Genomic DNA, 25,612 nt, shown 5'->3' on the forward strand with positions numbered 1-25,612 from the left:
CATTGTAAAATTTTTGAATGTTAATGACGTTGAAATGAAATGAAGTGGTTCTAGTAATAAGTTAAAATAAGAATATGCAAGAATGGATTGATATTAGACGAAAATTTGAAGCTATAATATGTGAGGATAAATAATTAAGGGTAAATTAAGAGGGTATGAATTTGCTGAACCAATTTTTAAATGGAATACAAAAAAGGGAGGTGTGAGGAAGTCAGGAAAATAAGTAAATGAACGGTAAGAAATTAAAAAGAGGGATTTTTATTTTTTATTCTTTTTCTTTCTATGTCAAATTTTGGTTTTTGTATTTTTCTTGTGTTTTTTGTTTATCGTCTTGTAATTTTTCTCTTGTTAAGAATTTAATAAAATATCTCATATATATATATATATATATATCCATCCCAATGCTTGGGGGCAGCTTCAGAAAATTAAAAATCAACCGCAAAAGACCATCATTTGAAACAGAAATTGCTACTGCCAAGCCCTGGCAATTGATTAGCAATTCTCAATATATAATTAATAATGTTTCCCCAAACCAGTACGCAACTCGAAACCCAGCTGTCCTCCACAAACTGCAATCTGACAGTCGACTTTTCCAGTCAAAAAGAGGTGCGCGGGAATGTACCTCTGAAGGAAAAGTGTGCCTTAAAAAGTGTGAGAGAGAGAGTTGTTATCTAAGGAAGGGCATTTGGGAGGAACTGATTCAGAGGCTGAAGGCTAGATGGAGTTCCAGTAGATGCTGGATGCGGTGCGTTGCTGCCCCGCGTGGCCAACAGATGAATTGCAGGAAGTAGCTTCTTAGGAAAGAAATTTCAGGACCTGGACAGATCCTGGCCCACCCAGGTTGGGCATTAGAGTCTAATAGGAAGGAGGAGTATCTATGGTTGGTCAGCAACCTTTTTCAGCTGTCCCTCGGACCATGTGGTGGGCTGGAATATATTCTGGAAAAAAATATGAACGTATTCCTATGCCCCACAAACAACCCAGAGATGCATTTTAAATAAAAGAACACATTCTACTAATGTAAAAACACGCTGATTCCCGGACCATCCGTGGGCTGGATTGAGAAGGTGATTGGGCCACATCTGGCCCAGGGGCCTTAGGTTGCCTATCCCCGGTCAATGGGCCACCTGGGTACCCAATGAGCTCAGAGGCAGAGCATCTGAAAAGTATCTGAATGGACTACTGCAATGCGCTCTACGTGGGGCTACTTTTGAAGGTGACCCGGAAACTACAACTAACCCAGAATGTGGCAGCTAGACTGGTGACTGGGAGCGTCTGCCAGGACCATATGACACCAGTCCTGGAAGATCTGCAATGGCTCCCAGTACGTTTCCAAGCACAATTCAAAGTGCTGGTGCTGTCCTTTAAAGTCCTAAATGGCCCCAGTCCTGTCTACCTGAAGGAGCCTCTCCACCTCCATTGTCCAGCTCAGACACTGAGGTCCACCTCTAAGGGCCTTCTGGTGGTTCCTTTGCTACAAGAAGTGGCTGGAAGATACTGTCGTTGTCGTTGGCATCCGTCTGTCTCAGGAGACAATGGAGGAGGGCATCTTTGGGGGTAAAGTCAATCTGTTGGAAGGTTGCAGTGGTTGTAGAGACTGATGTGGGAGAGACATGTTTTGTTGCAACCTGGGGCAGATGAAGACGTCTGGTTGTGCTGCTGCAGATGTGCCATGGCGTTTCTTCTCTCTGCGCTCCTCTTTGTTTGAGACCTGCCCTGTGATGCCCCAAATCTTCCGGATGCAGCTCATGTGGAAGGTGTTAGCAGCAGTTCTCAACCTGTGGGTCCCCAGATGTTGGACTACAACTCCCATCATCCCTGAGCTCTGGCCTTGCTAGCTGGGGTGATGGGAGTTGTAGTTCAACAACATCTGGGGACCCACAGGTTGAGAAAGGCTGGGTTAAGGTGTCGCTCTTGGCGGTTGTAAGTTGCCCATGCCTCACCTTCATAAAGCAGCATGCTCAAAACGCAAGCCAGGTAGATCTTCGTCTTGGTAGCAGCATCACATTTCGTGATATCCTTTTTGGCTAGAAGATAGAAAGCTGCCTTATGCGGAATCACACCACTGGTCCATGTAGCTTAGTATTGTCTACACTGACAGGCAGCAGCTCTCCTGGGGGCATTCCCAGCCCGACCTGGGGGTGCTGGGGATTAAACCTAGAACCTTCTGCATGCAAGGCAGGTCCTCAACCAACTGAGCAATGGTCCTTCCCATCATTTGGAGCAGAGATTCTAATGGCTGTCCGACCCAAATGCCTGCGGACTGTCTCGCCAGAGTGGTGCATGCTCTGGTTATCTCCTGCTTGGATTACTGCAATGTGCTCCATGTGGGGCTACCTTTGAAGGTGACTCGGAAACTGCAATTAATCCAGAATGCGGCAGCCAGACTGGTGACTGGGAGCGGCCGCCGAGACCATATAACACCGGTCCTGAGAGATCTGCATTGGCTCCCAGTACGTTTCCGAGCACAATTCAAAGTGTTGGTGCTGACCTTGAAAGCCCTAAATGGCCTCGGTCCAGTATATCTGAAGGAGCGTCTCCACCCCCATCGTTCAGCCTGGACACTGAGGTCCAACGCCGAGGGCCTTCTGGCAGTTCCCTCATTGCCAGAAGTGAGGTTACAGTAACCAGGCACAGGGCCTTCTCAGTAGTGGCGCCCGCCCTGTGGAACGCCCTCCCTTCAGATGTGAAGGAAATAAGTAGCTATCTTATCTTTAAAAGACATCTGAAGGCAGCCCTGTTTAGGGAAGTTTTTAATATTTAATGCTGTATTGTTTTTAACACTTGGGGAAACTCAGCCAGATAGGCAGGGTATAAATAATAAATTATTATTATTATTATTATTATTATTATTATTATTATTAGGGGCAGCAAAGCTGAAGGCTTAGCCCCTCGAATCCCAACAGAAAACACCTCCCTCCCCCAAGCACACTGCCCCTGCCATTTGCACTCGGCTCATGCGCTGGAGCCCCTCTGGCCTTTTTCACAGGCACTCGCGAATAACAAGTTGGTTGCTGATTTCGGCGCCTTGTTTTACATATACGAACAAGGGTAATTAAAAGTGTCAGCGGCTGCCTGCCTGCGAGGCTGAGAAGCAAGACGTGGCGCCACCCGCCAGATTTGACAAGGCTCCTTGACAAAGCAATTAACCTCGTGCCCGTCTCCACCCAGCCGGTTCCCTCATCCCACCCGCACGCCGGCAACTGCAGGCGGCGAGTCCAAAAGCAAAGCAGCGCCCATGAACGGAACATTATTCCTCCGTGAGGAAATACTTTGGCTCAACCAGTTAAGAGTCAGGGTGGAGAGTGCAGTACGTGGCATCTGAGTACCTGAGCACTGATGCACAGTTGGCAAGGCTGGCACCGAAGTTGGCATCACTGGGCATGCACCAAGGGCCAAGCACAAGCAGGGTGCCTGATGCCAATCCCAGAAGTGCTACTTGCTGTTCCTGCCACTTGGAGCAGGGATGGGAGACCTGCGGCTTGCCAAACATTGCTAGACTACAACTCCCATCATCCCTGACAGTGCTGGCTAGGGCAGATGGGAGCTGGAGGACCACAGGTTTCTCCCCATCCCCTGCTCTGTGCAGACTCTGTTAGAATTCCTGCTCCATGGTTGCAGTCATGGGATTGTCTATCACATGACAGCATAGGTTTTGACTCCACAGAGTGGGAAGTGACGGAGACAGGATGTTTGTTTTACTGTGTTCTGTAAAGTGGGACTATTGTCCTTTGTTTCTTTTCTCTTTGCTGTCTGATGCTAGAGAGAGGGGGAGTCATGTTGCAGTGCTCTGTGTGTGTTTATATGTAAATAAAGTAGATTAGCCAAAATGCTGAGTTGCTGAGGTCTGTTACGCAACAGCGAAGACTCTGAGGATCCCTAAGTGTGCCGGTGTCTGTTGGCATCGGTCGCTGTGATGTTCGGGCTGAAGAAAGTTTTTGAAACTCCCGAACAATCGATCAGGAGGGAGAGAACATGCCAGTCGGGCATGTGTCTCTGCCAGGGTCGTACTCGAGTGTAGGACGAGCTCATGACAGACTCCTCTGTCTGCTTCTTTCTAAAGAGGAGCCATGGGGTCGCCACGGAACGGCGCTAAAACCGGAGTCCTGCAGGCTCAATGTTGCTGTGATTAGTATCCTGCCACCATACGCACGAGGCGATTGGGCAGATCCGCTCCTGCTGATCTCTCGCCATCTGACACGGTGTAACAGGGATGACAGAGTGTTTTGTGGGGATTAAAATAACACACTGTTTCTTTTTTTTTTATAATAATTTTTATTAAGGTTTTCCAAATTAGAACAAATCAAAGCAAATTAAATCCAATCTATTGCCAATAACTAGGACTTCCCCTCCCTACCCCCTCTTGTGTTCCAAATCTTCCAAATAAGCAATTAAATTCAACAAATTCTTATCCCCAAATTACACTCTTCGTCAATAACCCAATTTATCCAAATTCTCGTCCCCTAAGATCGATCTATACCCTTCCACGGGTTTCCCCCTTTCGAACATAATACAGATGAAAATAAGATAAATGTAAATAATAATTTTACAGCCTTTGGATTCCAATTTTCCCTCCCCTCTTTCCCCTTTGCGTTTCACCTATCCCTCCACTTCTAATATCTTCCTGGAGTTCCCACATTACACTATATCCCTCCGGTTCTTTGCCAGTCTTTAATTACGGATGTCCAATCGTAGAAGGAGTCTATCAAATAAGGGCCCATTTCTTCTATCCAGGTTTTTATATCCAGGAGTAAAAACTCCAATTTTGTATCCATAAGCTTGTCAAACCTGAATATCCCAAATGTTCCCCCAGTTCTGTCCAGTTCTTGTTGTTTCCTTGTTCTTATCAATCATTCTCCTCCTTTTTATTTCTCTGTTCTCCCACAGAAATGTTCTTTTTCCAAAAGTTTCTAGTGTCTCTGCAGAGGTTTGTTATTCTTGAAGCAAAGCATTACATCATGTTCCTTTCATTTTCCAACAAATAGTTCCATTGTTTCCTGTAGTGTGTAGACCTCTGTAGACAAAATAGTGTTCCATTCCTGCAGTTTCCCAGGAGATTGAAAGTTCCATTCAACTGTTCACATTTCCTGTGAAAAACACATGCAATGTCCCTCGGCTCCTCTAGGTGGATTGCAATAACAAAGTTCCCTTCCAGAATCACATCCACCAGACCAAGTAGCTTGTTGACCGATATTTAAAACAGTTTGTATTCAATTTGTAACAAATATAACCGGCAAAGTCCTCATAACAAAGTCTCTATTTTAATCTTCCTTTTTGACAGCTCTTTGACAGCTGTCAAAACCTCCATCACTTTTCTCCAGGCAGTTTCAAGAATCGCTCCAGGGATTCCGGGGGGGTTGCTTTTTTTAAAACAATTCCACTTTTCTCCTCCAGCTCAATCTTATAATTTTCCCTCGCGAAGTTGCTGATTCGGCAAGATAAGGTTACACTCGATCTTAGTTGTCCAGTCCTTTGTTTTGGCTCTTCTACAATTTAGGGGTAGGCTGACTTCCTTTTTTCCACCTCCCCCGTTCGCTCCGAATTTTAAAAATTTATCCCCTTTTTTTTTTAGTCCATATTCCAATTACTCACGGGTTCTTCTTTAGAGCCGAATTTTCAATAGAAGAAGTCAGCGCTCTCCGCCGGATGGCATGCGGCTGCGCTCGGCAGGGATAGCAGAGAACTCAAAGCACCACGCTTCTCCCCGGCACCCGATCCGTAGCCTTTAAAAAGGCTCCTTCACGAGTCGGGAGGGCGCTAACGGTGCCAGCCGAGTCTCCATGTCCACGGCCTCAATCTGGCCGTGGTTTTTAAGGGTCCCCGCATCGCCGGTGCGGTAGGACCCAGCCCCTGCCAAGCCGGCTCCCTCCGGAGCTCGGAGGGAGTCCGCCATTCGGCGATGGCGCCGACCCGGAAGTAAAATAACACACTGTTTCTAACAGTCCTGACGGCGCCACTTTGTTGCTCCACTTACCGAAGCACAAAACGATGAGCCTGGGAGATTCTGCTCCTCTCCTAAGAATGGCCTGCTGGATCCGGCCATTGGGCCACCCAGTCCAGCATCCTGTTCTCACAGTGGCCAGCCACATGCCTGTGCGGGAAACCAGAAAGCTGGATTCAAGCACAAAAGCAACTCTCCCCTCCTGTGGTCTCCGGAAACTTGTATTCAGAATCATTGTTGTGGAGGCAGAGTATAGTCATCATGCCTTCTCCTCCACAAATTTGTCCAATCCTCTTTTAACGCTGTCCAAGTTGATGGCCACCACTACCTCCTGCAGGAATGAGTTCCATAGTTTAACTCTGTGTGGAGAAGTCTTCTCTTGTATCATGGATAGCTCAGTTGGTTAGGGCATGGTGCCGATAACGCCAAGGTTGCAGGTTCGATCCCCACATGGGACAGCTGCATATTCCTGCATCGCAGGGGGTTGGACTAAATGATCCTCAGGGTCCCTTCCAACTCTACAATTCTATGCTCTGTTCTGAATCTTCCAACGTTCAGCTTCATTGGATGGTCCACAAGTTCTAGAGAAGGAGATTTTTTTTTTTAATCTGTCCTCTTTCTCCATGCCATGCCTAACTATATTTGCACAGGTGTTTTAAGTGTGGGGAGTGTATACTCTTCTTCTTGTTAAGAGGACCCGGTGCCTCCAGATGTCGTTGGTCTCTTCCTTTTTGGGAAGCCCACAAACAGGACCTGAGCTCAATAGCCACTCTCTCCTGCGCATGGGTGTTTGGGCTGCTCCCTCCAGATGTGGTCAGGGCAAAAGAACTGCCTTGTTCTGTCCTCAACAAAGAGACAGCACAAGGCAGAAGGAATCAGGTCCTTGGTTTCAGCACCACGGAGAGCTCAGAGAAAGTGTGTGGCTCCCAGAGAGACGGGAATGCCTCTAGAAAATATATTTGCTCCTGAGAGAGAGGGGGTGCCTCTTGAAGAAGGGATGTGAAGGATCTCTAACTCCCATCAGCCCCAGCCAAGATGGACATTAGCTCTGGGGATGATGGGAGTCACAGTCCGACAGCGCCTGCTTCCAAATTTTAAACACAACCACCTGAGGATTGAATCAGCCCTTAGATATATATAATTCAGAGCTGAATTCAAATGATTCAGAGGGGTGAAGTGTGCAAAAAGAGCTTGTTGCAGGGGAAAGAGGAGTATCAGATCAAGACAGCTTTTCGTGATAGAAAGGAACACAACAGCTCTTGACTACTGTGGTTAATTTTTTTTCTTCCAAAAACACCCCATAGCAATTTGCATAGAGTTTGGAGAAGGGGGGATGGGGAAACAACCACCATGCAAATTGCAAAAAAAAAAAAGGATGTCAGGTATTAAAAAGCCTTGAGATTGAATGGAGGGCAAAAAGTGGAGATCTAGAGAGAAAAAGCCATATGATTTTTTATGAACAATAGCATGATTTTTCTTAGCTGGCGAGGTTTGAATGGCCCCGCTCATTGTCAGGCAAAATGAATGACAAGCCGAAGGCCAAGAAGAACAGCTTCAGAGCCGCTATTAAAGGGCTCCATTATCCTGGATGGTTTTCAACAGAAGGTAGAAATAATCATAATCACAGGAGGAGCGTCGACGGGGGGAAAGTACGGGGCTATGAAAGATGTTTTGTTAATGGTGTTAGGGTTGAGAAGATGGAGGGAAGGAGGGAGAGGAATGCAGAAACATGTAAGACCTTCAACCCCCTCAAAGTCATTTACGTTTCCTGCAGCACACAAGGTCTGTTCTTGGCGTCTCGGTCACAGGCCAATTGGGAGATGCTGCAATGTGCAAAAAAATGATTTCAAGTTTGGGGTCTGTTTCTGACAGCGGCTGGCGAGAGCCTGGAGACCGGTTTCTGCAGGGAGCTGAAGTCACAGTGGAGAGATGGAGCATCTCTGAGTTCAGAAGCTGGATGCTATTGAAGGGTCTGTTCCTGGAGGGGGGGGTCATGGGCTGGAGAAGGCTGAAGCCTTCAAGCCCTGCTGGTGGGCAGAAGGGGAGTGGCAAATTCAGGTGTGCAGTATCCTTTTGGTCTGAGAGGGCGACTTGCAAGGGGGTGGGGAGCCTCAGGTCCTGGTACCAAATGTACCCCCCACAGGCCTCTCTACCTGGCCCTTGAACAAGCCCAGTAAGAGGTGTGTCCTGGGAAAGTTGGCACGGCCTGGAGAGAGTCCCAGGGGCCATAAAGAGGAAGAAGAAGAAGAAGAAGAAGAAGAAGAAGAAGAAGAAGAAGAAGAAGAAGAAGAGGAGGAGGAGGAGGAGGAGGAGGAGGAGGAGGAGTTTGGATTTGATATCCCGCTTTATCACTACCTGAAGGAGTCTCAAAGCAGCTAACAATATCCTTTCCCTTCCTCCCCCACAACAAACACTCTGTGAGGTGAGTGGGGCTGAGAGACTTCAGAGAAGTGTGACTGGCCCAAGGTCACCCAGCAGCTGCATGTGGAGGAGCGGAGACACGAACCCGGTCCCCCAGATTACGAGTCTATCACTCTTAACCACTACACCACACTGGCTCTATATAGAGAGGTTTTGGGGGGCTCATTTGGCCCTGGAGCACGAGATTCCCCACCTCCTCAGAACTAAATTCCCAAACGTTGCATCTTTTCCTCATAGGGGGCATATCTCCCTCCCCTTTATCATTTCCCTTGCGCTTTTTTCAACATTTTCCAAATCTACAGCATTCTTTCTGAGGTGACGCCACAGCGGCCCACCTGCTGCGGAAGCTCCACCTCAGCGGGCAAGCCACTTCTGCTCAGAAACCAAGAACACACACATCAAACGGCACATTTGGAATTTTATTTTACTTTATTTTTTAAAAAACAGCCTCCCACATCAGCGGAACACATTGTGTGCAACATACAGGCCAAACAAGGAATTTTGCAAAGAGAGAGGGGATCCAAGAGGGACACTTTTCGTCAGGAACCGATCCTCCCAACCCCAAACGAGCTGTAATGATTGTGACGGAATTCCTTAAGGGGCTGGATTCGGCCTTAAGAACTTCCAGTGGCAGATCCCGATTGCAAAACACTCAATTGGGAAGGCATTCCCCATGGGGAGCAGCGGGCAAGTGAGACACAAGTGTACTCCCACTTCACCTGCAGCCAATCCTCTTTCTCCTTTCCAAACTGCTGTCCTAAAAGCCTCCCAGTGATTGGGCGGAAGGCGGGATGAATCAGCTCAGAATGAGGCAACTCAGTTTGCCGCATGGCATTGCTTCTCCCCCTCAACCCATGGCTGCAGTGGCATTTAATTTAAAAAGGGTCTACCAGCCACTAACCTGGCTTCCGTCCATCCATCCTAAACCCTCTGCCTCTCGAGAGAAGGGAGACCCAGTGCGATGCCCATTCTCCGCCCAGGACTGATACTCACTGCCTTTCCCAGGGTGCAAGATATTTTTAGGCCTGTGCAAAGAGCTAAGCGTTGCAGCCACACCACACAGCTCCTCTTTCTCCCTAACCACTCAACAGTAGGACCCTCTTTCTGAGAGAAAGCTGTTCTAGTCAGCATCTCAGCGCATGCAGTCAAAATTGCAGGGAACCCCAATTCCGAAAGGGCCAAAGGAGAGAGTTGGTCAAAGGAGCTCTCTTGGTTTCTTTGCAGGGGTCTCCCACAGAAAAGGTTGTTCCTCGACTGCGCCAGTTCTTCATCTATCAGCAAGAGGAGCAAGACAAAACAGGAGGACAAAAGCCACAGTCACATCACCTTCGGCACAGTGGCAAGCTCAGGTCTGTAAGGCTGGCGTGTGTCTTTGGTTCCCCACCCGCCCCAAAAGTCCCGGGTCACACAGTCCAGCCCGGCTTCTGCACAGCGGATCAGTGTAGAGGAAACCTCTCGGGAAGGAGCTGGGCCCCCATCAACGCCGCGGGCTTGACAGAAGGCGTCTTTTCCCTTGGAAAGAAAGGAAACAAAACATGATTTCAACACAGCCCCATAAACGGGAAACCTTGACAACAAATCCTCCAGTTTGGGGGTTTTCCTCTCTCTGGGTTCCTCATGAAAAAAGTCAGCATTTTCATGCAAATCTCTCCCAACACACACACACACACACACACAGAGAGAGAGAGAGAGAGAGAGAGAGAGAGAGAGAGAGAGAGAGAGAGTGTTTTGCAAACTATTTTCCCAAACGTAATGCCTTTCTTAGGTTATCTTTGCTAATATACCCCGGGGTGGCCATGCCTCCTTTTACGAAGATGAAAAAGGCATATTTGGACTGGTGAACTATCCCAAAATGCAGAAAGGCTTTCCTCTTTGGGGAAGGTTTAATGTTCTCCCTTCCAATTTATCAGAAGGCAGATACAACAAGAGCCCAAGGAACAATAAATGCTGCCCTTGTAGCAACGTTGAGGCAGAGTTCACCTTGCATGTCATTTCTTTAAACTGTAGTTTCTATCAAGGGGCTAGGAAATTCCTAATCTTCAGTCCCATTATTTAGTCCCTCCCTGGCTGCTCTTCTGAGTCTCTTGCGATCCCTTTGCTCCAGGGCTGCATTAGGTCAGTCGCATCTGTGTAAGACCACTTACGACTGCCTTATATATATGTATTTATTTTATTTATGCATATACCTCTTGACTGTAAAAAAGCTACTGGCCATTCATAGCTGGGGATGCTCTTGTGATGAACTCCTGTTTGTGACTTTCTCACAGGACATCTGGTCGGCCACTGTGAGAACAGGAGGGTGGATTACATGGGCTGCTGGCCTCATCCAGCAAGCTAGTCTTATGTTTGTTTTTTAAAACCCTCATCTCAATTTAAGCAGCAGACAATCAAAGGGGATTTTATGCCCACTCTTAAGAGTATCACAATCCTAATAACAGATTTGTTTCCCCCATTGTCTTATGTCTCCGAGAACGTTCTGTGGGGAGAGAGTGCCCCACAGAAGATTTCTCAACACCTACATTTCCAGGAGGGGGGTTCCTCCTCTCCTCGCCCCACAACAAACCCCTCTGCAGAAATCATTAAAAGCTCACTAAGAGCCATAATGAAGCGAAGAAGTTATGGATTGTTAGCCAGACTCGTGGTTAGAAAACAAGGTCCATTAACGCTTTATAGAAGTAAGTCGTTGTGGGAGATGAGAGGAAAGGAAGAAGGATTGGGGGGGGGGGTAGAGGGGGGAGTCAGGGAAGGACAAAAGACGGGGGGGGAAGAGTCATACTAGTTTCTGGGAATTTTTTTTTTAATGGAGACGAGAAGGAGCGACAGCTGTGTGGGCAACACAGCAGTTTGTACCATAGTGACCAAAATGATTGAGGGGATGGAGCAAATTCGCTACGAGGAGGAAAGGTTTGGGGACATTTTAGTTTAGAGAAAAAGCAAGTATATGCAAGCAAGCGCCATGATAAAGAGGCAAGAAGATATATTTGAAAGAGAGAGATGGGGCAAAATTTGGTGACATCTAAGCAACTTGAGTTGGGACGCGGGTGGTGCTGTGGGTTAAACCACAGAGCCTAGGACTTGCCAATCAGAAGGTCGGCAGTTCGAATCCCTGCGACGGGGTGAGCTCCCGTTGCTCGGTTCCTGCTCCTGCCAACCTAGCAGTTCAAAAGCACGTCATAGTTCAAGTAGATAAATAGGTACCACTCCAGCGGGAAGGTAAACGGCGTTTCCATGTGCTGCTCTGATTCGCCAGAAGCGGCTTAGTCATGCTGGCCACATGACCCGGAAGCTGTACGCCGGCTCCCTTGGCCGATAAAGCGAGATGAGCGCCACAACCCCAGAGTCATCCATGACTGGACCTAATGGTCAGGGGTCCCTTTACCCTTTACCTTTAAGCAACTTGAGTTAGTGAATAAGATTCTTTGTGGCAAGAGAGCAAAAGCGCCCTTTGCCTTGATTAAAAAACAGGAGCAGAATGAATTAGGTAAACAAATAAAGCAGGATAAGGGACCTGAAATGGAAGCAGGCCACAGAATTCTCAGCTGCTTTGTTGCAAATGGTTGATTTTGTAGCGGCAAAACAGCATCCATCTAGCCCCGTCTGTGGCTCAGGGAAAGTGCACTGAATTTCCCAGGCTCAATCCAAAATCAATGTCCCACAGGCACACAGAAAAGTTTCCGGCAAGTTGCAAAGCAAGCTGATTTGGGGTGGGGAAGTGAGAGAGGAGGACTGTCAAGGTGCGAAACAGAGTGTGTGCATATTAATGCCTTAGATTTAGAGCTGGCCCAGAAAAATATATATAAATATACATTGCAAACACTAAAATTGTCACCCTGGATAACAAAGTCACACTTCAGGGTGCTTTCCCCCCCCCCCTTTTTTTAAATTCCCAGTTCTTGCAAACTTCATTTGCACCCAAGTTCCCTCGGTAAGCTAAAAGCAGCAAAGTTGATGAAAGAGTTCAAAACTCTCAGGTGAAAAAACAGTCCTTACTTCCTCTTTTTGCAGAGTAGAAGGAAAGCACCTTTAAGAACATAAGCTGAGCCTGCTGGATCAGGCCAAGGGCCCATCCGGCCCAGCACCCTGCTCTCACAGAATCACATGGACTAGAAACTTGTATCTTTAAAAACAAAAGCAAGCACAGATTGCAATGTTTGGGTCTTTTTTAATCTGGAAAAAAACAGTGAGTAATGGGACGGAACACAGCAGAGAAGTGTGTAATATTGGGCATGATGTAGAGAAAGTGGACAGGGATCCCCCCCCCCCCCCGGTCTTATAATACGGTAACTCACTGGGGCCACCGAATGAAAGCTAAATGTTAGAAGATTTGGGACAGACAAAAGGAAGGGCTTCTTCACACAGCACTAACTAAACTAATGTCCTCTGCCTGAAACCCTGGATAGCTGCAGCCTGTCGGTGATAGAATCATAGAAGTAGAGTTGGAAGGGACCTTGAGGGCCATCTAGACCAACCCCTACGAGGCAGGAATCTTTTGCCCAACGTGGGACTCAAACCCACAACCCTGAGATTCAGAGTCTCGTGCTCTGTTGACTGAGCTATTGACAGCGCTGAGCTAGAGGGGCTGATGATCTGCTCCTTATAAGGCAACATTCTATGTTCCTGCTATAATCACCTCTCAACTGAGAACCATGAGGTCTGGACAGTTAGGATTAGATGAACAGGAGAGCATCTGTCCAGCTTGCAAAAAGTCCCGGGTGCAATCCTTGGCCTAGGGACGTCCAGCTGCCTGGAACCCTGGAGCGCTGCTGCCAGTCAGTGCAGGCACTGCTGGGCTAGATGGACCCCATGTGTGTCTCGGTACAAAGCAGCTTCCTTGATGGTCCAGGACAGTCTGGCCGGCCTCCTGTGCCCCTCTTCCCCTCCTCCCCACTCACCAGAGACGCCGCGGCCAGCATCGCTGTCTTCGTCTTCAGCCGGGAGGTCGCTGTGGCAGCTCTCCGTAGCACTCAAGGCTCCTCCCCTCTCGCTGCAGAGGCTGCTCTGGCTCTCCGACAAGATGCTCCCCAAGGCACGGCTGGGGGTCCTGGTGGGGGTCCGGGCCACTTCGCTGCTGGACACTGCAGGGAGGAAGAAGAGGGTCTGATCTCTTGGCCAGTACATGCAAATTCCTGCTTACAGCTCCATTCTTCCCCGTGATGGCTGGTGGAGCGGGAGGCAGAGAGCCCAACCACAGCTGTGAGATCACGATGCAGGAATACACACACACACACACACACACACAGATATATTATTATTATTATTATTATTTATACCCCTCCCATCTGGCTGAGTTTCCCCAGCCACTCTGGGCAGCTCCCAATCGAGTGTTAAAAACAATACAGCATTAAATATTAAAAACTTCCTTAAACAGGGCTGCCTTCAGATGTCTTTTAAAAATAAGATAGTTGCTTATTTCCTTGACATCTGATAGGAGGGCGTTCCACAGGATAGGCACCACTACCGAGAACTGTTTTTCTATGGAGTCTTGCACTGTCACTACTAGAATCATTCTGCCTTCATGCTAATTGTTTGTTCTCATGCTGACAATTGTTGGAGGATGTTTTTACTTTTGGGTTATCTGTCCTGGTTTGTGAAACTTCATTCAAAACTGTACCTAAATATCCAGCAGCCAGGCCCTTCTGGTGGTCTTACACACAACAATCGGAGTGGGGGGGTGATGGTTAGTGACATGGACTGGTTGGATGTAGAGGAATGGTGGGAGGCACTGGCTGGGGAACCCCCAGGAGAAGAAGACCCACGATGAGTGGTCAGAGGGAGAAGACTGGGAAAAGGAGGGGCTGGAAGCTGAAGGGGAACAGGGCTCAGTGAGCTGCGAGAGTCTGTGGCAGAGAAAAGTCTAGAAGCTGAAATAGGAGAGGCCAAGAGGCAGAGATGAGTCAGGCTGGTGAAGAGTCACAGGGTCTCCCCCTCCTGCTGTGACAAGCTCCCCTCCCCGCTGTTCTCCCAGAACCAGGAGAGGCATGAAAAGGGTGGAGGATAAGTTAGCATTATGCAGGCACAGTCTCTGATTGCTTGGGGGGGGGTAACCTTGGGGAGGAGGGGACTCAGGCAGCTTTGTGGGGTGGGACTTTCAGTCTCAGCAACTGATCCATGGGGCCAGACCTACCAGGGATGAGCTGCTGTGCTCATTAAGGCCGGACATTCAGCCAAGTCTGTGAAGGTTGTGTTTTTGCTAATAAAGGGTTAACTCCAACTTTGATCAGTGTGATTTACTGCCAACTCACTCTTTGACAGTTAAGTCCCACATGACACTAGGTAAAGGTAAAGGGACCCCTGACTATTAGGTCCAGTCAGGACGACTCTGGAGTTGTGATGCTCATCTCGCCTTATTGGCTGAGGGAGCCGGCGTACAGCTTCCGGGTCATGTGGCCAGCATGACTAAGCCGCTTCTGGAGAACCAGAGCAGCGCATGGAAACGCCGTTTACCTTCCCGCCAAAGAGGTACCTATTTATCTACTTGCACTTTGACGTGCTTTTGAACTGCTAGGTTGGCAGGAGCAGGGACCGAGCTATGGGAGCTCACCCCGTCACGGGGATTCGAACCGCCAACCTTCTGATCGGCAAGTCCTAGGCTTGGTGGTTTAACCGATAGCGCCACCCGCGTCCCCCCACATGACAGTACTTTACCCCATTCAACTGCAAGTCCATCAAGTTCAGGATGGACGGTCAGTTTCAGCTCTACCTGGGGATGCTGAGGATTGAACCCTGGGACCTTGTGCATGCCAAGCAGAGCTGCAGCCCTATCCTGTAAATTTAAAGCAAGGTTCCAGTCCTCATGGTTCTCAACAAAGGGCTGGTTGAAATTGGAAGCTGCCTTATCCTGAGCCAGACCACTAGCACAGCATTGTCAACCGTGATGGGCGATGACTCTCCAGGGTTTATGGTTCCAAACAGCAGTGACATTCCAGAGCATAGCTGTCAACTTACAGATTTGAAAATAAGGGACCAGCAGCCTCGAAAATAAGGGATCAGCAGCCAAAATAAGGGGTTTTCCGGGCACAGGTATGTTCAACTTCTGAGCCCCTCTGAGCCAAAGACAGAAAGCCCAGCCAGCAGCCAAACGAAGCCTCATCAATAAGGGACAGCAGCAGGACATGGCACTGGGATAAGGGACTTTCCCGCCAAATAAGAGACGCTTGACAGCTATGTTCCAGAGCTGCCTGGAGATGTCATGGAGGAGAAAACCTGAGACCTTCAGCATGCCAAGCAGGTGATCTCTGTTACAGAGCTGTGTTTCTCCCAGCACACACACACACACACACACACACACACACACATTACCCCCCCCCAGAAAACCACCCTCGTACACTTAGAGCAACAGGAGCTCTTCATCAAGGTAAGGAAAACAAAAGCTAACCGCAAGAGGGGGGAAAATGTTTTTGCAGAAACAGTTGCTACGGGTGCTTATTCCCGAAGGCATCCATTTTAAGAAAATGTACGCAAGGACGTTATCTGTCAATAGCAAGCCAGCCCCTTTCCCTATAAAATGATTTGAAACGATCTATCAGGCAGAGGCAGCCGCTCAAGAAACCTTGGAACAATAATCAGTCAATGCCAAAGTATGTCACAGATTAAAATCTGCCGCTGCGCAAAATAATATTACGGCCTTAAAAAAACCAGCGTGACTTTATTAAGAGGAGTCTTGCGAAGATCAATTTCTCTACGGCGCAGTGGAGTCAAATAAACACGTTCCTGAAAAGAGGCTTTTATGTATTAACAGGGAGCGGGGTGTGACCTCTACCATTTTAAACTTCTTTTTTTTCAAATGGAAAAACCACGCTGCGTTTTTATTTCTTTTATATTTATTTATTGCATTTATATCCTGCCTTTTTCTCCAAGGAGCTCAAGACGGTGCACATGTGGCTCTCCCCTTCCTCATTTAATCCCCACAGCAACCCTGAGGGGTAGGTTAGGCTGAGAGAGGCTGAGAGAGGCAGTGAGCTTCATGGCTGAGTGTGGATTTGAACCCTGGGTCGGAGCTCTAACCAAGACACCAATAGTGCCCTTTTTGAAGACTGGGTTTTGAACCTGAGCCAAATTACAGCGTTTCAAAGATTGCTGCCATTTCTCCTGGCCTTCCAGCCCCCTAAGATGGTCTGTGCTGACCTGAGGGCCAAATGTAGCGCTCTAGGTCTCTCTCTGCCTGGCCCTCAGAGGTCTCCGCCACGCCTTCTCTTCAGCCACACCCCTTTCTCTCCCCAGGCCACACCCCTCACCAACCCGACTTCACCCCTTCCTTGAGTGGCGGGAAATGTGTCCTTGAACTCTGATCGTTCCTCTTTGCTTGCCTGGGTGGAAGGATGGGGGGGGGGGTGAGAGTGTGCAGAAACTTGCCTGCACACAGGTAAAAATTTGCATCAGTTGCCCCTCCCGCTTTTGCCTCGGGCCCCGCCCACCACTGGCAAGTGGCCCCCCAGAAGGTTCTGTGGCCCTCTGGCTGAAAAAGGCTCTGCCCCTGTGCCTTAGAAACTTGTACAAAGTGTTACTTCAAATGTATACACAGTGGTACCTGGGTTCTCAAACGCCAAAAACCCAAAAGTAAGTGTTCCGGTTTTCGAACGTTTTTCGGAAGCCGAGCGTCCGATGCAGCTGTAGGCTATTGTTTCTGGGGCACCTGCACCAATCAGAAGCTGTGCCTTGGTTTTCGAACGTTTTGGAAGTCAAGCGGACTTCTGGAACGGATTAAGTTTGGCGCTTTTGTTTTTGCTATTTATACTGCATTTTTGTTTTTGAGGCTTTTTCAGTTAATTTGTTTTTGTGACTGTGTGGAACCCAGTTCAGCTACCGACTGATTGATTGTGTGACTGCGGAAATGGATAAAAGCCCCCCATCCAAACAATGACTATCATCAGTGCAGGTAAGAAAAAAATTTAATTTTAATTTTTATCATCTACAATGCCTTCTTATTTATTTAATAGTACAGTACATTGATTATTGCTTTCATTTTATGGATCATGGTCTCATTAGATAGTAAAATTAATGTTAAATTGCTGTTTTAGGGGTTGTTTTTAAAAGTCTGGAATGGATTAATCTGTTTTGCCTTACGTTCTATGGGAAAGCGTGCTTGGTTTTGGAACGCTCTGGTTTTGGAACGGACTTCCGGAACAGATTAAGTTTGAGAACCAAGGTACCACTGTACATTTAATAAAATCTTAATAATAATTAATAATACTGCAATGCTGAAGGAGCACCCAGTGACACAAGAAGTTGCTTTCCTCACCAGATTCAGCTCGGTGTTGTCTGATCTTGAAACCCTTCGATCCTGCGAGCAAAGACCGGTCATCCAGACTCGACGAGCTGAACTCAGAGTCGCTGTCACTATCACTAGAGACCACTGTAGGGAGACAGAAATACAAGGCGGAAGGGGAGGAGGGGGGAAGATCCGGCCATAAATTATAAACTGAATCAACACTAGTCAGAAATGGCAAGCCTGCCGCAGTGAGAGGGATATTCAGATTCCATCCTCAAACCCCCCCCCCCAAATGTCTGTGTGGAAAGGCACATCTAAACTGGGGGTTTTCCATTTATTTATATTTTATTGAAAGTTTTACAGTTAATTGAAGTAAATAAGAAGAAGAAAGAAGAGGAGGGAAGAAACAAAAGAAAACAGGATAACAACAATAACGAAGTAACATTATAAACTAATTAGGGTTGCAGAACTATGTAAATAGATAAGACTTATTATATCCCTCACTTCATGAGTTACTATGGTTTCGATAAATACTTTCCAAATATTAAATTTGTCCATGCATAATTTTCGTCTGAAAGCGATCTGTTCACAGGTTACAAGAGTTGTCATGTCATCTATCCATTGATCAAAGGAGGTCATATTTTTATCCTATAGTTACCTTCCAAAAATTGTAACTCCTTCCCCACAATAGTTCTTATACTTCCTAGTATTTTTCTCCAAAAATTTGCTAACGCTGACCACCATGTAAAGCATATGCTTCAAAGAAGCACTCTCCTTACTGCATCTCCAACAGCACGTTGTCGTCAATATACCATGTTTATGCAATCATGATGGAGTCCAATAAACTCTAAATAAAATATTTTGCTGTATGAGACGTAGCTTATAATATATCTTGTCTGGGTGTTGAGATATGCATGCAGCTTTGAAGACAGACACTACTCAGAGACATTCCATAACCCGGGAGCCACGACAGAGAAGGCCCTGTCATGCAATACTGGCTCAATGAATTGCAGGGAGATTTCTCCTGGAGATTTCAGCACCCAGGCAGATCTACATGGGATATTTGGTGCTCAGCTCCAACCAGAGCGGTTCTTTTGAGAACCAGTGTTCACAAGACCCAAATGTTCTTGTGACATTTCTCAGTTGTTGTTCAGAAGCAACTCCTATAATAACATTTTTTTTGGGGGGGGGGGAGAGACACCTGGAAATTAAAAGGTTTTGAGCTTGCTAGCTGTAAGATTAACTGTGTAAGAGCAGAAGACGGGGCTGCTGGATCAGGCCAGTGGCCAACCAGATGCCCCAATGGGAATCTTCAAACAATCGGCTTCATTGGATCTCACAGATCCTGATGGAGAAGGGATCGACTTCTTTGTTCTTTCGCTCCAGAACCTCAAGACCAAATATGTTCATATCTGAGGGTCTTATGCTGTGGATTTTGAACAAGGAAGCACGTAGTGGTTTTCCAAGTAAGGTTCTGGTCATTTGGGGCAGGTTTTTTGTTTCGTTTTGTTGCTGCTATTAAAGTAAGCAATCTAAACCCCAACAGCGGATCGTGCCAAACACGAGTCTCATTAAATGTTACTTCACTTTTTGCTGTTTCTGCAAGCTCAACGAAAGGGAGACAGAAGAAGAGAGAGCGATAAAAACGAAGGAGGCTCAATTTCGCTGACACAAATCTAAGGGTGCGATTTGAATTGGTAAATTATTCCCACTTTGCAGCAAAAAAAAACAAAAGGAGGAAAAAAAAACTGCAACCACTTCTTCTATTTAAACACCATGTGAGGAGGGAACTAATTTAGCTGCCAGCTGTTTGATGGCGAGATCAGGTGGGGGAGAAGAGGAGAGGAGACAGAATTGTCTTTTTCCTTTTTTTACAGCAAGGCCATTTGACAACAGATAGACAATCCCAGTATCCTTGCAGAAGGCCTCAAAGTCCAAGGGCGAGCCCCAGCTGAGCAACAGCTCCTGTCTGAAGCTGGAGCAAAGAAAATATGAAAATAGGGGATGAAGTCACCGCATTGCATTTATATCCCACCCCCCTTTTTTTCCTCCAAGGAGCTCTCTGCATTTTTCAGTGGAACTTTCCCAAAGAGTGCATTTGTTTTGCCAATATATATGTTTTAAGAACCATTTCCCACAAAGCGTGAGCTTTTGTACACTATGTGCGTGTAGAGAACGGCGTCACCAAATTTGCAGCTATTTGGATCTTGAAGGATTGGTGCATTTTGGTTTGCGTATTGTTTCAGGAACTGGAAATTAGGGGTGTTTGCTTTTAACCCCCCAGTCTTCTGGAAAGCCCAGAAAGGCTGCTGTGTCTCTGTATGAGTCACTGGTCTGTCCATTCCTCCTTCCCATCACCTTCTGTTAGGAGTAAATCATTCTACTCCCATCCCTACACTGGGCATAGAATCACTCCTGATACAGCACAGGCTACCTGTGTTCCAGCTCTCTGCACGAGTTACTGTTCTGGCTTTCTCGAGTGGCTGCTCTGAGCATGCCCAGGTTGTGCAAACACCCAAAAAGAGTGCTTCCTCCAAGAAGGGCAACTCTTAACACTGCCATGCCCCAACAGCAAATTGCTTAGCACAAATTCTGCACCGATAGGTGGGTTTTCCATCTACTGCAATTCACGTGGCAAGAGGATATTCAGAAATACAGGAGACCACACTAGGAGTTTCTGTGCGACAAAGCAGAGGATCGTCCCCACAAACACATGTCGACGCAAAAAGGGGACGGAGGACGACTGTCAACACGGCAAAATGGTTGTCACGAGCTGTTGGCACTTCCTCCAGCCATAAATCAAGTGCCGAAAAGAGCTGGGAGGGGTAACCCTGGCAACAGCCAGCAAGCGTAAATACTCCCATCAATGCAGCTGTGTGAGAGTGCACACCCATAGCATCAACACCCACCAAAGATACCCCAAATTATGGGAATAGCTCAGTCGGTAGAGCATGAGACTCAATCTCAGGGTTTGGGGTTTGAGCCCCACACTGGGCAAAAGATTCCTCCATTGCAGGGGGTTGGACTAGAGGATCCTTGTGGTCCCTTCCAGTTCTACAATTCTATGATTCTATGATATGGGGTGGACAAATTTATCAATTTCAGCTCCTACCCATTTCTCCGGGCTTTCTCAGTTCCAGATCAGTTTATGAACTTTTTTTTTTTGAAGTCCACACAAGAATTTGCAAACATTCAGGTGTTCCCCTCTCTTAGCATTTGCAAATAATTTGCCCTAATAGAGCAGGCAGTGTCCAGCCAAGCTTCTCCCATAGCCCAAGGGCTTTTGGCTACTCAACAGGACTTCTCTTTCCTTCCCCTCTCCCCTGTGCACTGGCTAAATCTATTCTGGACTTCCCCCTCCTCATTTAATCCGCACCACAACCCTGTGAAGTAGGCTAGACGGAGAGAGACAGTGATTGGCCAAGGTCACCCGGTCAGCTTAATGGCCGATGGGGGATTCGAACCCTGATCTCCCAGGTCCCAGCCTGACACTCTAACCAAAACACCACCCTGCCTCTACACATCTAAAGGGCTGCCTCATGGAAGGTGGTTAGCAAGCTTGTTTTCTCCTGCTCAGGCGGTTAGGATTCAAGTTCCAAGAATCCACGTTCCTACAGTGCAGGAATTTCAGCTAAAATATCCATGGCGGACTCTCCTTCGATGGAGGTTTTTAAGCAGAAGTTGCAAGGCCATGTGTCGTGGATGATCCTTGGGGCCGCTTTCCAACACTGCACTTCTAAGATTCCACCGCCACCACTTATTTCTGCAATATTTCTTTTTAAATCATGTTGCGGCCCTAGAAGTCTTCACCCCACCCCCCGTTGTCAGGCCACAGAGAGCCAGGAAAGGACTGACCTCTTCCTCTGGCCCAGGTGAAGGAATGGCGGGGGGAGACCCCCTTGAGGTCCGTCGCTGGCGGCTCCAGGTGACGAGGCCTGGGGGTCTGCTCGCAGGCTTTGCTGCCACCGCTTTTCAAAGGCAAGATGTACTTGGGGAGGCCCTTGTAGAACCAGGCGCCGGACCGCTTCCAAACCTAGAGAGAAGGAGAGAAAATAATTGGGTGATCTCTGGACCCTCCTGGGGTGACCCAAGGGATGTACAGAGGTACCTCGGGTTACATATGCTTCAGGTTACATACACTTCAGGTTACAGACTCCGCTAACCCAGAAATAGTACCTCGGGTTAAGAACTTTGCTTCAGGATGAGAACAGAAATTGTGCTCCGGCGGCGCGGCGGCAGCAGGAGGCCCCATTAGCTAAAGTGGTGCTTCGGGTTAAGAACAGTTTCAGGTTAAGAACGGACCTCCGGAACGAATTAAGTACCATATTTTTTGCTCTATAAGACGCACCAGACCATAAGATGCACCTAGTTTTTGGAGGAGGAAAACAAGAAGAAAAATATTCTGAATCTCAGAAGCCAGAACTACAAGAGGGATCGCTGTGCAGTGAAAGCAGCGATCCCTCTTGCTGTTCTGGCTTCTGGGATAGCTGCGCAGCCTGCATTCGCTCCATAAGATGCACACACATTTCCCCTTACTTTTTAGGAGGGGAAAAAGTGAGTCTTATAGAGCAAAAAATACAGTACTTAACCCGAGGTACCACTGTACCGGCTGTGGGGCTGGTTTGTTCTGGTTTTCTCTCCATCCTCCTTCCTTGCAAAGATCCTGTGGACACTGAATGAGGACAGAACAAGCACAACCCAGGGAAACCACTAATTGAACAGCACTCAGCCCCGCGAGAATCCCGACAGAAATCAACCCGGGTGCAGAAATTGCCTATTCATCCCATGCCACTGGGAAGCCACTGTAGTGCTTAGAGCATCAGACTAGGGCCTCTGAGATCAGGGTTCAAATCCCCCCTCGGCTATGAAGCAAACTAGGTGAACTTGGGCAAGTTACTGTCTCTCTCTGACTAGTCTACCTCGCAGGGTTGTTGTCTGTATCTGAATACCAATTGCTGGAAACTTTCTTATTATGATTAGATTTTTAAAAAGCTAACAGTGAGTTGTAATATAAGCTTACAGTTATTTGCATTAATGCATTAACGAGAGAAGTAATGAAATAAATGTAAAGATGCGGTAGATCCTTCATGCGCTTTATATAAGAGAAGAGGGAATCGTAATTAGGATTCAAGATTGATCTATTACATATTGATTTTAAACAACCTGCTCTGAAAATCACCATGGCAATCAACAGCAGGAGAGAAATTGCCTTTTAACTGAGAAACAGCCTGCCCTCAAAAACAAAAGAGTCTGCCCTTTGCGTCTCTGTACGAATCGTGGCTTTCTGCCAACTGAGGAACGCCTGGAACAGTGACTCATGCAGAGACACTTATGAGAGGAGGGTCTTGCAGCTGTTTTGGAAAACCTTTTACAACCAAACCATTTGTGGCAATAAGGGCTCAGAGCAAAAGTATCCAATTTCAGTTCAGAAAAGCAAGCTATTCAAAGTCCAGCATAAGAATTTCTCTTCCAACCTATTTTTCTTCTCTCCCTCCCTCTCTCTCTCTTTTCTGAAGCTGACACGACAAGCTTGATAAAGGGCAGCTTAAACCAAATTAATGGAGGGAGAACAAATCAGTGCTTTGCACAATGGTGAGGGGGGGAAATGAAGTCTGCAAGAGCCAAAAAGCCCTTTTCTGGCAACCCTCATTTATCTTTGCAAATAGTATTTTTTTAAGGATCCTCACCTGCAATCTAACTTTAGGACAGGACACTGTACTGCAGGGGTGTTCAACCCGATGCCCTCCAAGATTGTGGGATAATGTGGTTGTGCTGTACAGGATAGTCCCCCCCCCCGGCATTCATAACTGGGACCTCGCAATGAGAAATCCAAGCTCACAAGGCAGTTAGACACTCCCAAGAGGGCCTACGAAAGACACACAGGCCTGAGTGCTCTCTGGTAAAAACCGCATAGAAGGGGCAAATGAAAGTACAATATTAAAAACGGAATAAAAGCATTACAAGCTGCTGAGAGGCTGCTGCCTCCTTATAGAAATTCAGCCTAAGAGGGACTCAAGCAGAGAGAAAAAGATCGTTTGAGTGTGAAAAATCGGAGCGAGAAGATTAGGGCGCCCCAGTGGCAGACGCGGCCGGCTACAGCGATCAAGACTTCGCACTTCCCGCAAGAATGCTCGCCACACGTTCCAATTTAGATTTTAATAGCGAGATTGCGATGAAGGGAGCTTATTAGCGCACATTTAATATACACGGCTTTGGGTAAAGGAGAGGGAGGGGGGAAGGGAGTGCAAGAGAAAATGAAGCTATATCCAGAGACAAAAAAACCAAACCAGTTTCGTTGGAGCCTTCCGACAAAGCAAACAGCGAACTGAACGAGACGGGTTTTTCGAGTCAAGGAAGTGTGGGTCTACTTTTCGGGTGGAGGGAATCGGAAGGTTTGGAAATATTTCAGGCCCTGTGGGTTTATGAGGAATGGCTGAGGTAGTTTGGGGTGCTCAGCTTGGAGGAGAGGAAAGATATGATCGCCGTCGTCAAATATCTGAAGGGCTGTCACATGGAAGATGTGTTTTTATCGTGTATTTTTATGTTGTGAACCACTGTGAGATCTACGGATGAAGGGTGGGTACCCAAATTTAAATAATAAATAATAATAACAGGCAAACTTGTTTTCTCTTGCTCCAAACCAATGGATTCAAAAGACAAGAAAGGAGATTCCAACCAAACATTAGGAAGAACTTGCTGAGGGCAAGAGCCACAGAATGGACTCCCTCAGCTGGAGGCTTTTAGAAAGAAGTTGAGTGGCCCTCCGTCATGGATGCTTGAGTCGAGATTCCTGCATTGCAGAAGGTTAGACTCAATGGCCTTTGGGGGTCCCTTCCAACTCTACAATTCTGTGATTCTATGAACTGTCCCCAGGGCTGGCCCCAAGATGCCACAGCACTTAAATTTATTTATTTAGTAGTGCCCATCAGTTAAGTGGGCATGGCCAACACGATGCCTGCAGCTGCCACTAGGCCTGGTGTGGGAGGAAGCTGTATTGGGATCTCCTGCTGAACCTCTGGGACATTTGAAGTAGATCCCTGAGGATTTCTGGCTCCCAAATGTTTTAATAGTGACCACACAAAACGAATTCTCTCCTGAACTATACTTCTGATGTGAAGTACAGTGGGGGTTGCATCTGGAGTGATGGACAAGACTATGAGCTCAGTTCAGTTCTCAAAACCAAACCCCCAAGATAAGAATTCTTCCATTCCAAGCATATGTGTTTTGCCCTTGGTTCCGAGTGGTGGGTTCCAGGAAAAAAGAAAAAAAACCCCCGCAAGCCTAAAGTATGCTGAGCCCCGCTCTTGAAAACCTGATTATTAAAAAGGGGGGGGGAAAGATTCTGAGAATTCTTGATTCTGCACCCCATGCTAAAATGACTATGTTTGAGATGCATGGCATTGATATAATAAAAAGATAAGGCTGTCATCACACAGTAGTTTCCTTGGCCACCAACAGGCGGCGCTGCAATCTAAAAAGTGATAACAGTCTTCTGAGAGTTGCTGAGCCACTGCAGCAGTGTTGGAGGGTGAGGAGAAAGAAGGCGGAAGAGGGAGACAGAGGTGGGCAGACTAGGCAGACTGTGGAGGAGCAACTCTAAGGGCAGGGAGGACGGTTTGGCAAGGGGTGGAAGCAGGTGGGTTGGTGATCGAAGCAAGCATGGGCACAGCTCCAGGTAATTTTATACATTCTCTCTCTCATTACAGCTTGCTAACAGATGTCATATGGGCTCAGGCCCATTTGGTTAGCATGTAGAACACGCACACCATTATTAATGAGGCTGTACAGAATTGTACACCCCCCCCCCCCGCAAAAAAAGAGAAAAAGTCAGGCGGCAGCAGGATAAACGAGGCAAGTGGGGAAATTAAACAAGCACCCCGGTCCTTTTCATTATGCACCAGCAGAACTTTGCAATTACATCCTTTGGACCAATCTGTCTTGGCTCCACGACACGACTGCCTTGCAGAGCAGCAAGGATCGGTGGGTGGGAAGAGGCTGATTTCCTAAACCCAGGTAAAGCAAGTCCACATACTGCACCTTCT

At 47.3% G+C, this 25,612-nt stretch overlaps 1 protein-coding gene across 2 annotated transcripts in view; it reads right to left on the reverse strand.

The window, feature by feature from the left end:
* Positions 1 to 8,770: 8,770 nt before the first annotated feature.
* Positions 8,771 to 25,612, reverse strand: part of RPH3AL (rabphilin 3A like (without C2 domains)) — a 48,612-nt gene continuing 31,770 nt past the window's right edge. For both annotated transcript variants that reach the window (XM_083715261.1, XM_083715260.1), the window contains exons 6-9: positions 21,426 to 21,603; positions 17,601 to 17,714; positions 13,255 to 13,437; positions 8,771 to 9,874 (exon numbers count right to left, since the gene is read on the reverse strand). In XM_083715261.1, the coding sequence (XP_083571387.1) occupies positions 9,840 to 9,874; positions 13,255 to 13,437; positions 17,601 to 17,714; positions 21,426 to 21,603 (510 nt within the window). In that variant the 3' untranslated portion in view covers positions 8,771 to 9,839. The remainder of the gene's footprint in view (positions 9,875 to 13,254; positions 13,438 to 17,600; positions 17,715 to 21,425; positions 21,604 to 25,612) is intronic.

This window comes from Podarcis gaigeae (assembly GCF_964106915.1).
Source record: "Podarcis gaigeae genome assembly, chromosome: 15".
Classification (NCBI taxonomy): domain Eukaryota; kingdom Metazoa; phylum Chordata; class Lepidosauria; order Squamata; family Lacertidae; genus Podarcis; species Podarcis gaigeae.